Consider the following 12,742-nt stretch of genomic DNA (forward strand, 5'->3'; position numbering starts at 1 on the left):
TTTGAATACAGTCTTGTTATGACTGGCAGTTCAAGGATCTTAACGTGGATCTTGAATTTTAATGCGCTTTTCCTTCTAAAACACACTAGCCAGTTGGGAAATGCAAGTCAGTCGAGCTTCTGTCTTTTTCCCCTGCACTGTTTTGTTTGCTCCCTCTTGGCAATCGCTCTCCAAAAGGTAGGCTACATCATTTTATTCAGCAGACTTTTATTAAAGAGGGGAAAAGGCTCACTGAGCAAACGATCTTGCTAATGGCTTACTGATCGTCAGTGAGCTACCCTGTTAGATTAGTTTTTAATGGGACAATAAATTCACACAGTTTATTTAAAAGGTGTATTTGTACCACTGAGCAGAGGACAGGAGGTTAAAAAAGTAAATGATCCAACACAGCTAATAAGCTAAGATAGCTCCCACCATTTTGGACTCTCGCTTGTTCTGTCAAGATGGCTTGCTATTGGTCAACAGTTTGCTATTGGTGCAAGTTTGTGAGGCAAAAATTCATGTTCAAGTTGAACTTGACACAAAAAATTCACAAATTACTAATAGTTCAGTTGGTATTAACGGATTTCGCTATGAAATTTCAGTCTTAAATTTTGGTGTGGCTTAAGACAAGTTAACATGTCTACTAGTGATACTGAACCACTCAGTTACGCTGCAAAAATAATTCAGCACAATAAACAGGATGGATTCTGTTGAAACAGAGTTGACTGATGATTTTGATTTGATGCTCTCTGGTCTGAATGTAACCTGCCCTGAAGCAGGCTAACCGAGCAGGTTACTGTGGTGATGTGTTTCAGCCTGAGCCAGCCCTGTGAGACTGAAAAGCCTTGAGATATAAGCTCAAAAGTTGGCTAAAACACACTAACCTTGCTTCATGAGAGCAAAACCTGCAGGGTGCCTTTCTGTTATTCAACCACTCATTCATGTGACAAAGTGGAGGCAACTGAGCTTTCTGCTTTCTTCATATCCTTTGCTTTCCGCTCAATAGCATCAGAACTCTCTTAAAATGACTCTGGGGAATTCAAGACATGTTGTTGTTGGTCTTGCTTGGTCGTGTGTGTGTGTGTGTGTGTGTGTGTGTGTGTGTGTGTGTGTGTGTGTGTGTGTGTGTGTGTGTGTGTGGTGTGGTGGTGGTGGGGGGGGTATATGTGTATTTACAGTCCTGGCTGAAGACATCAACTTGGTGAATTATTAATGCTCTCAGACTTTGGGCAGCGGGTCAGCGAGGCTTCCTCTAACACTTCAGAAAAGCCAGAAAAGCCTAAAGTGGATAAGAAAACTGTAAGTGTGCATGTGTGTGTGCTTGTTTACGTACGCATGAGAGACAGCATGTTGCAGGTGTTTGCAATTACTTGTTGAAATAAAGAAATCTCTTATGTGTGTAAATCACTATATGTACTTTAAGGGTGTGTGTGTGTGTGTATGTGTGTTTGCGTGTGCAACATAACCAGTAGGCCTAGTTCCCACAGTACTTTTAAAGAAACACAAATAAGCCATTAGTCTGGATCTCAGGCCCTGTGTGTGTGTGTGTGTGTGTGTGTGTGTGTGTGTGTGTGTGTTCTGGTGCTACAAATGGCCCTTGAGACAGCAAGAAAGCTCTTTTAGCTTCTCCGTTGTTGGCAATACAAGGTCACTGACCTCCCACCAATACTGAAACTCCTCTGGTAGACACAGTGTGACAGCTAGTGCTCCATTTACTTCTACAGCTTGCTGCGGTGCTCAGTGAGCCCTGAGTGGTTAGCTGGGGGAAGAATCCTGGTGTCAGGGTGCAACTAAATAAAAAAGAGCTCTAACTGCCTGCACAATGCTTACTAAAATCCTGCAGCTCCTCTTTCTCTCACACATAAACACAAAGAAGTGGGGAACATTCAAGTAACATATACTCTGGCTCTATCTTCTCTATCTAAATATTTAATAGGAGATTTATTATTTGTGTGTGTTTGTGTATGTGTGTGTGTGTGCTTTATCATCCATGTCCTCCTGAATTCAAGTTTCACTCTTCCACCCAACTAATTGCCTGGTTAACTCATCATAAAACACATTTCATTCAAACAAAATATAACTCACCAAAACCGTTGTGGCTGGTCTTGCCACTATTCCAACAATCACCAACTCTGGTTTGGTTGAAATAAACCCTTAATGCACAGTCACACATAAATATATTCTGGTTCTACTGTATTGTACTCTATTGTCTGTTGTCAAACTGGCCTCTGTTGGTCTCGAAGGCTAATAGGACCGCAAAGTTGGCCGCATGGATACCTGAGCTACGGTAACTAACGACAGTTAGCAGCAGTTATGACGTGATATGTGAATATTTGAAAGTATTCTCAATTCATACACAGTGTACCTCATTCTACCTTCTTCAGAAAGTATTTACATTACATTATTTCATGGACGCACTGTAATGACACTACTTATGACTTATATCGCTACTAACAAGGTCCCATATTATACTCAGTTTCTTGTTCATACATTTATTTTGGGTGTCTATACTTTTTGGGTATTGTAAAATGTTTACATGCTTTAATGTTGTAGTGGGACAACGGTGTGGATTTGTGCATTTTATATTGAATAAATTTGGAGCTGCTCCAAAGTCCTCTTTTCCTCTCCCAGAGAGGAGCAGGGGGGTTAAAGATCAACTTTCAACAGACTGCTAAGAGACCCCAATGGAAGGGGGTTGGGAAAGCTGCTTTCTCTAAGTGCTATCCCTGACCATAAAACTGGCACCTTTTTGATTCCGAAGCTGATAACGCGGTGACTGACTGTGAAACTGACAAAAGGGACATGAACCAGCAATTAGCATTTCCCTGAACAGCCTATCAAAACTGCCCCCCCCCCCACACATGTAACCATGGCAATGTACTGGGTCTGTGTTTCATTACCCCATCAAAGGGATACTCCTTGTCTCACCCACTTGTGACATAATCCAGGAAGCCGAACTTTAAATAACCAAAGACTGCAGTCTCCAAAAACTCAAAGCATTTAATTAAGTTTAATTAAATCTTTTAGTTACTTGATTACGTTTGCCTCTATTTGAGTAGTTATGTTACCATGTTGTTGCTATCTGTTGCTGATATTAGTGCGGAAAAGAATCTAAATAAGTTACCTTTGCAGTGTTTTTATTTTCAGCAAGACACTCCATCATGTTATGTGTAACCAATACTTGTTCACAATACTTTCTCACAAAATTCCTTTTGAAATGATGATAAAGAAATGTCATACTATACTCTAGTAATGATCCAGCTTGAATTTAAGGTTAAATTCCCCATTTCCTAAGGAAAGATTGTTTTGGATTAATCTAAGCTTTCCTCATGTAACCTGAGCTCCCCCAAGTGGACGAAATAAGTATTACATACCATCGTTGGAAATGACGTTAAATGTATAAATATCCTGACCAATAATGTGACAATTGTTTACCTGTTACCAAATGCTTAACTTAGAACGGTACAACTGTTTGACCATTGAGGTTTGATTGTGGAAAATATTTGATTATAATACGCGCAAATAGATTTCTTCTCTTTTAGACATTAAGTTTAGAAAGGCAGTCCCTTTGGGAAACCTGAAACGCCCTCTGGGGAACCACGCCCCAGGCAACAAAAGAGCGACACGCGACGTCATTTGCTCTCTCTCTCTGCTCTTCTCCTCCCCTCGTACCCTGGTCTTCCGCTCTGCTCTCTGGACGCTTCGGCACGCGTCCGGCGTGCCTCTCCAGGCAACGCCCTAAGGTTCAGCCAGCGCAACAGGCCTTTGTTCGTTTGAAGCCACACACGCGAAGTGCCGCGACATCGATCTGCCCCTCAGTTTGTTTTATTTTCTTTCTTTCTTTTGTTTTGTTAAAGTTATCAGTCCGTTAAGTTACACTGGACTAATTCAGGAACGACCAAGTTCCATTTTAAGCCTTTTTCGTCGAGCCAATTTCACCGAGGTCAGACCAAGCCACGTGGTCTCGCCAGCGGCAACGAAGGAAACCTGAAAACAGCCGAATTGCCAGACGGAGGAGGCGTTTTCTTCAGTCAGACACGGAAAACCCCGGAGAATCCCTAGCAAAAAGCCAGGATCGGGCAGCTACCGTGCAACAGGCTAAAGCAGGCCCTCGACAAGCCGTAAGATCTAACAAACATTCTGTGGTCAGATATGTCCCTTAATGTTAATATTTCCTTTTAACTCCTAAACTCATAGCTTACTTTCATTAGTTCTCCTATGCAGTATGAGTCAAATGCTTCCCACAATCGAACCTCCATTGTTTAGCCATTGTTTATTTTCCCTGTATTTAACCACCTGTTTATATCGCATTAGTTAACTTTAGTTCTTTAGTAAATTCACTGTAATCCGGAAACTGTGTGTGTTGCCTATTTCCACGTCCCTGCCAAAAGAATTGACCCTTTAGATATGAAAACTGACTGACTGATTTAAGATTATTAGCGATTATTAACTAACTGATCACTAGTAATAATTGTATAATTATTAAAAGCTACCTAGAGGTCCAGAGATTCTAGGATTATAACAACTCCAGTGGTGCCCTGAAACGAGGAATATTTTCTTTATTTTATGAATTATTAAAATTCATAATTGGGTATTAATTCTCATAAATTTATTAAAATTCATAACTAATTTAGCCATGCTACAATGTTCAAAAAACACATTATTTTTCTCATACTGTCCATTGCTTTATCAGCTGTATTCAAGCTCTGTCTGAATACTCTGTTTTAGCTCCTGTCTCTTTAAGGCCTCCCTCCCAACTTTCTTCTGATTGTGAGACTAGGGCTGCGTGCACTGAATGAAGTGAACAGTGGCAGCCATGATAAGAGCTGTTCAAATTCTCTAAAAGCTAAGGAAAGGTGCCTCAATGCTTCCTTTCATATCTCCTTTAGCATAGGGTACACCGGACCATCCTTTATGAAAGGAAAGGAGAGAATGCCGTCCCACAATTCCTTGCGGCAACATTTAAAGCGACGCACGTTCTCAAACTCAAACGATAAAATCCATCAACCACATTTAGCAAGATCCTGCAATACAGACGTTATGACACTTTAATAAGACTCACAATTACCTTCTTTCTTTTGGTTTGTTTTCTTTTGGCTTTTTTGTAATATAATACTGTTTCAACACCGTTTTATGTTTCGGGTTGTTGAAATAAGCCATAAAGTGTTTTCTACAATAAAAATAAATAAATCACCAACCATGACGGATAAAGGAGGTTGATCACCATGTAAGTTACCATTGGCTATTAAGCCTTTTCTCTCTTATGCCATAACTTGCTAATATGCATATATCTTAAACTGTCAAAAATAACTGAGACCCATGCGAGCTATTACTGGTCTTGTAACGTGAGCAAAGTGAGGATAATGTTGCAGCTCACGTTATGTTCTGCAGCCTTCAGCAAATTAATTTTGCTTCAGTCACAGATGCTGACACTCGCCTTAATAAAGGCAAAGATCAAGCTGGATGACCTCTACAGTAGGCGTTTCCCACGCACTGATTTAATTGTGGCGGCCTGCCACATTATCAACGCTGATTTTCGATTGATTTTGGTACTATTTAAAATGGGTAAAATCGTATTTCATGACAGAGCTCCACTCAGCATCTCCTCTCGCCCTGTCGCTCCCTCTCTCTCTCTCGGCACAGTTACGCTGTCATTCTGTGGGAAACACTGTATTTACATACAATTGGGATTCGTGTAGATAAATAGGCCTATGTGTGGGCAGGAGGGTGAGTGTGAGCATTCTCAATGTGACAGCCCTGTCCATTATTTAGTGACTGGTAGGTTGTCCACCTTTAGATGAACAACATGGGGCGCAGTGTCAAAGATGCGCTTTTTGTAGTCCACCTTCAGAATATTGTAGTTTTATCACGGCAAGCCACGTCAGTAACATCCGCCGTCGCATAATTACGTCGCTTAGAAAAGAGCAGTCGGATTCTCTGACCCCACGGTCCTCTTTTCCGCAGCCTAGGCCTCACTGACTACAGTAGAAGAAAACAACCTTTTTCACTGATTTTGGTAAAAATGGAATATACTGCATGTAGAAAATATTCAGATTTCATCTCTGATGTCCTCTGTCTGCTCTGCCTCAACTTCCTGTGATTTACAAAGGACAGATAGCTCTTTTTTTGTTAGCAGTTTCTTTATCCGCTAGCTACTGCTAACAGTAGCTGCTGCTAGTTAGCTAGCTCAGTTAGCCATGCAGCTAGCTGTCCCGTTAGCTGGCTGCCCAGACTGGAAGCTTGGGGCTACAGGGGTGTGTTGTTGTTTGCACCTCTGTTAGTACAGGAGCTTTGAACTGCTGGGAGCACCCAGTTCGGGCAGAGCCAGCTGATAACAGCAGCTAGTTTGCAGTAGCTACAGCTTACTGTAGCGATAGCAACAAGTAAAGCTATCTGTCCATCAGGAAACCCTATAAATCACAAAGTTGAGGCAGAGCAGCTGGAGGACATCAGAGGGTAAACCAGAAAATATTTAACATCCCCTCATAACCATAAATGCACTTTCTGCTTGACATACTGAACAACCTGCAGCTCTGTCTCAGTGCTATATATGAAATTAAAAAAGGGGCACGATTTCGGTTTTATATCCGTCAAATATAAATATAATTTCTACCTTTCAGTAGAATCTACCTTTCAGTAAATAAGTAGAAGCTGCAATCAAAATACTGTATTGTATTGGCCATTTAAAGGTATTTTAACAGGTAAAAAGGTCTGGATTGGTTGGTACACAGCAAGTTAAATGTTATTTTATATATAACTCAGTAGTAAGTCATGTTAATTATAGGCTACATTCCGTTTTCCAAATATAAACAAGGATTTTAGACATAGGCCTATCAAACACATAATCCATCTGCAACAACAGACTTCTATTATTGCCTATCACGTAAATGTAATGCCTGATTATGCTATAAACTGCAAACAATTATTTGGCCACAATTGTGATTATTCCGTTAAAAGAAACATTAAAGTATCACAAAGACATACCTTTGCTATTACCACGGACATAAAGTGATGTTTATTTGCACGTTATGTCTGTTTGACCCCGATAAAAAGCAGTTGTAGATGTAAAGAGACTGGGCGATCAATTTTTCGTAAACAATCACTTTTCAACACGACACCTATATGCTCTGCTGTCCAGACTTTCTGGCCACGTAAAATCTGATTTCAGGTCTGTTGACACCGTATACAGTCCATGATTAACATACAGTTAAAAACGGGTACATTTCCGGGGACAGCTTCAGACAGGGACAGGCCACCAAAACTAGGGACTGTCCCCGGAAAACGGGGACGTCTGGTCACCCCAGCTCAGAGAGGTGTATTCAGTACATCTTCAGAGGGCGGGGTCATCTACCGTGCTGAAGGGCTGGAGAATGAAGCCATATTCAAATGGCATATTTGCGCACACATTTACTGAAAGACTAAGCTGGAGGGGAAAAAAGGATTTTTCCCCCCTCATAGTTTGGGGGTCAACGTATGTTGAAAAGACATTCAAAATATTTCTGATAATAGATAATATATTCGTAGCAGCCATTAGTATTAGTATCACTTGAGAAAAACAGCACACGTTATCTGGGTGGTAAAATGATCTAAATAGATACTCATTATACATTAGTTGGCCTAATTTTAGATGGAAATGTCATTTGGGTAGATAAAGAAAATCATGTTCATTAGAGATGGAATAATATTCCTGGGGTCTTTAGCCTCTCTCCTAATGAGCATCACCTTCTCTGGTAAATATAATGATGTCTAGAGAGAGCTTACATCATGATGACCAATGTTACCAGCTAACAAGCTTACTTCCAGCAGTGTCCATTACGTTTATTAAGGAATGGTAAACATTGCAAAACTCTCTTCGTAAAGCTGAAGTGAATCTTGAGGGTGTCACAGCTGATGCTAGGCGTTTACCCGGACAGCAATCCACTTTGAAACGTTTTATTTTCTGACCCCTACAGTGGAATACCAAAAGATTTAGCTGTGACAACTCAACATGAATTTACATGAATCAGTCCAGCATCTGTTTTAGCATGCTCTGTTTTTTTAATGAGTGTGGGCTGGGAATTCAGAAATAGAAACAGCTCCCTGAATGTAGCCACCTCTCTGTGTCTCTCTCTGTAAGCTAGGTGCCTCTGTTGTTGCAATCACAGCAAAACAAGTCAAGTATACATGAGGGTTATGCAGTATTTTTGTTATGTAATGTTTAATTTCTTTTTTTTTCACTGTACCTCAAAATGAAATACACAACATGACTGATTTAGATTATCTATCGTTGCAATTTTCAAGTCCGTTTTCAATTAAGATTTCTTTAGAGAACCTCTTGTACAGTCTACTGTATGTTGAATTTGAACTTGAGTTGTTTTTTTTACTTGAATATTCTGCTTTATTACCCTGATAATCAGTCTCAATTATCATTTTGTTTAAGTTCATTCATCTTTTTGAATGGCTGAACAAATCAGACATGTGGGTGGTGATTCAGAGGTTGACAGAGCTATTCTTTTCTTATATTTGAAAACAAACCCAGTCCATAGTGTACATCAACGGTTTTTTACCTCTACTGCATCACAAGGTGGTCAGTTTTTAATTGTACATACTTCACCTGTCATTCAACAGAGAAAACTATCTGCCTTCATATTAATTATATACCTAATCTTTAGTCATGCTAGTGGCTATTGGTCAGTTTGGTCCAGACTGAAAATTCTCAACAGCTATCAGATGTTCTCCAGATGATTAAGACTGACCAGTACAAACTTAGGTGATCCCCTGAATTTTCCTTTAGCTCCACCATGAGATTACATTTTTTTTGCATATGGTAAAATGTCTTGACAACTATTGGACTGATTGGAACACCATTTTGTACAGACACTCATGGTCCCAAGAGGCTGAAGCCTGCCGACTTTGGTGAGATGCCTGACTTTTCCTCTGGCACTATCTTGAGTCATTGTCTGAGATGTGTCAATAACAATTGGATAAATTGGATGAAATTTGGTTCAGGATGAAGTATAATAACTTTAGTCATCTCTCAATTTTTATAATATAGCACCTTCATCAGGTACACTTTTTTATTTGGATAATACTTTGTGTTATGACCAGCTAAACTGACATCCCCATCAGCCTCAACCGTTCTTTGTATTGAGTGCTAATTAGCAAATTTTAGTATAATAATTAACTAAAAACTTTACCTGCTAAACATCTGTATTTTACCATTGTCATTGTGATCATGTTAGCATGCTGACATTAGCATTAGCTGAAAGCACTATTGTGACAAAGTACAGCCTCACAAAGACGCTAGCATGGCTGTAGTCTAGGTGTTGTTTTTCTCAATTAGTCTAGTTTCCCCACTATTTTCTAGTCCTTAGAGGTTTTCATAGAAAGGATCATTGTGAAATAACGTTAACTTTGTTAGAGTGTTTATCTACAGAAATGTATTGCACCAATACACAAAGCAGCCCATACCTCTATGAGTGGGTGCCAGTGTGCTATGGGTTTCCGTGGATATGTCAGCATCTCACTCCAGTGGTCTCGCCCCAGACTCTCGGCCTCATTGCCCACCCTGCACACACCGATCACTTCATTATGTCCGACCCTGCAGGACAGTAAGAACAACACATGGAGACTCCAAAATATTGCATCAGTTAACGGACTGTACATGAAACTGATATATGAAGGTAACTTACTAACCGGTCATAGTCCATGACAGCTATGAGCAGACTGATCTGGTCGATGTTCTCAGGAGGAACATCAAACACAATGGCTTCATTGTACACCGGGTTCAGAGTATTACGCTTGGTTGATGTCTTTCTCTTCTTTAGCCTCCGGCCTTCACACATCAGGGACACTTTCACATAAGGATCTGGAGAATTTGGATTGGTAAAATGTGGCGAGTTCAATAAGGGTTTTAAAAATGTATTGGCATCGAAAGCCACAAAACAAAATGCTATGCTGTGATAATAATGAAGCACTTGAACACTTTATGTGTATATTTCACTACACCACCTTTCAGTGGAAACATTGCATTGTCAGTCAGGACCCACCTGAAGCTCCAGTGATGTCCATGGCTTTGAGATTTCTGGCTTTGATCATGGTGATTGTGAGCCTGCCAGCCGTGGGGAGATAGCACAATGAAAACATCAATTCTCCCAGGTCCACATTGTCCTGTAAAGAAATGTATTACATTAGGATAGTACTGTCCAGTCACCCATTATCATTATTTTAAAGACAAGCTGTGATTCAGTTAAATCCTGATTTTCCAAGACTCTTCTTGAGATTGAAACACCTGAGGGAAGAATCACACCAGAGGTCTGAGTGATCCCCATGCTAAGCATCAAACATGAATTGTTTCTATATTTCAGCTGTCAAAAAAAAGATCAAAAGAAAAGAACAGCTCAGCAGTGGTAGAAAGAAACTAAGTACATTTACCCAAGTAATGTACTTCGATTTACTACAGTTTTGAGGTACTTTACTTATTTCAATTTTCCACTACTTTATGCTTGTACTCCACTATCTGACATACTTTCTAGTTACTTTACAAAAAAAAATTGTAGATAAAATAAACATTAAAGTAGAACAGATTGTTGTTTTCAAACATATCTGGCTTCTGAGTCCTTCTATAAATGCAATATCTAGTTTGGGAATTTCCTCTCTAAACATCTCAGATGATTTCCTTTACATGGTTTGAGGCCAAAAGAATAAAATATACAAATGTACAGTATATAGAAGAATTATTTTTTCTTCTTTCCTCTCCCTCTATCTCATGTTCAGATTTATCTTGGGAAACTTTGGAGGTGCCCTACTTTTAGGCTGAGAACTACTGAACAAAACTACCGAACTGTGTACAAAGTTGCTCAGATTTGCTCCACCTGGACCAGCCGCAACATTAAAGTGCTGCTTATACATGGCTGAACCATATGAACTATGAAAACTGGATACCAGATTCCAAGATGGCGGCAATACAACTGAATGAAAAATGCTCACCACACACACATGCCAAAACTGTTTTCACACCACCTGCTCTCCTTCCGAGTGTGCAGCTCTTTGCACAATGCAGAAGCAAAGCCCTGAAAATAACTGGGTAGATTCAACAGAAGGCACATTATAATATGTAACACAAGACTTTGCACCTCAGACATGGATCATGCCTGTGACACCTCTTGTATAAAAAAACATGTAAACCTTTTTAATCACATCTGCAACATGCAGAAACAGCATGTCTCATGATTAATCAGCGTGTTGCATGTTATGGGAATGTCAAATCCTAAGTATTTAAATGATATGCAACCTGGTTTTGGATATTTGTTGCATCTCTCAGTTTGGGGTGAAACTTGTGGAATCTGCCTTCACGTTTAACTTCTACCATTTCTCCTTTGAGAATATGCCTGCTTTCACAACTTATCCACAGTCACACACTTGCCAAGCTCTTTTCCCAATTAACACATCTGAAAATAACGTGTGAAAATGGTGTGAAAGTGAGCGCTGCGTTTATAAGACACACGGTTTCTTACAGGGGAAACTCTCGATATCCAGTTTTACACTTTCTCCCACACACCGGGCTGACACAGAGCTCCCTGTTACAAATTTAAATAGGAAGTGAAAAGAGCAAACATTTTACAAATTTTTGGATTACAACGCAGGATTTTAAAAGACAGTCAAAGTCAGCAAATGTGGCTCCAGCTGTTTTAGCCTCTGCAAATACAAGTCATTAAATGAAATTACAAAAACTCTCTCTTGCTCCTCTGAATTCCGCTGCTTTACGGACACAGTGGCAAAGTAGGCTAACGCAACTATTGGATGTGTGACATTGGATGCTGTCCAATCAGTGATTAATACACAGGGCGCTTAGTGATTTTATACTTTGTCTGAAACAGCCAATTATCTAGAAAGCCTAGTTAAAGGTAAGATGTAGTGGTTGTAGTTCCATGCAAATCAGTATGTGCTCCTTCTGATACTGATTAAGATTAATTGGAGTCAGTCTATACGGGCAACACAAACACACACACATTAGGATGCTTCTGCTCTGGGTCTTCTGCTCAAAACCGCTCAAAATCAAATTGAACAAAATGAGTTCATACATCACGAATGTCATCATGTCACATAAACACACACACCCTCACACCTATGCACACACACAAATACACAAGCAGAGTTGTCCAGAATCCATGACTTGAGCTGCTGAGGCAGAATCCACCTCTGACACTGCATACTGTTACTTTGAGCCTCGGACGTTAATGATGCACAGTTTATGTCACATACGCATTTTGGCACAATTACAGGAATTCACAGGCTAACACACACAAACAGGCAGGCACTCCCACAAACAGTGGATCTGCAAACCCATCAGCTCTCCACAGATAATGTGATATCCTTCTCCCATCACTCATGCAGCACACTTAAGTTTTCAGGCTATTGAGTGCTTCTCACTACTCTTATGAGCACTCAAATCAAGCCTGCGGTCAGTATTATGGTCACTTGTGCTCGGCCAATGAAATTATACCGGGGCTCTAAAGCGCCCCAATAAAGCAGAGAAAGACTGTGGGTAGTCCATCTTCTCCAATTATAATAATCGCACCCTCTCTCCCTCAGGAGCAGCCAGGCTGTATTTACAAGCCTCTCTCTTGGCGTGTCTTTAATAATCATAGGCGCAATCTCTTTCCTTTCTGTCTTAATCGTTTTTTTTTTTAAAGCTCCCTCTGTGTGTGTGTGTGCGTACGCCTGTGCGGGGCTTCTTCAAATGTTAAGTTATGAAATTAATTGAACTTCACATAATTCC

The 12,742-nt window shown here is 40.1% G+C and overlaps 1 protein-coding gene across 1 annotated transcript in view; it reads right to left on the reverse strand.

Moving 5' to 3' along the window:
- LOC119894080 (synaptotagmin-9-like) overlaps positions 1 to 12,742 on the reverse strand; it is a 65,018-nt gene that overhangs the window by 4,932 nt on the left and 47,344 nt on the right. The window contains exons 5-7 of the mRNA XM_038706581.1: positions 10,011 to 10,131; positions 9,658 to 9,829; positions 9,433 to 9,562 (exon numbers count right to left, since the gene is read on the reverse strand). Of these exons, the coding sequence (XP_038562509.1) occupies positions 9,433 to 9,562; positions 9,658 to 9,829; positions 10,011 to 10,131 (423 nt within the window). The remainder of the gene's footprint in view (positions 1 to 9,432; positions 9,563 to 9,657; positions 9,830 to 10,010; positions 10,132 to 12,742) is intronic.

This window comes from Micropterus salmoides, unplaced genomic scaffold, assembly GCF_014851395.1.
Source record: "Micropterus salmoides isolate LMB-PRFRI ecotype aquatic unplaced genomic scaffold, ASM1485139v1 Ms_hic_scaffold_8, whole genome shotgun sequence".
NCBI lineage: Eukaryota > Metazoa > Chordata > Actinopteri > Centrarchiformes > Centrarchidae > Micropterus > Micropterus salmoides.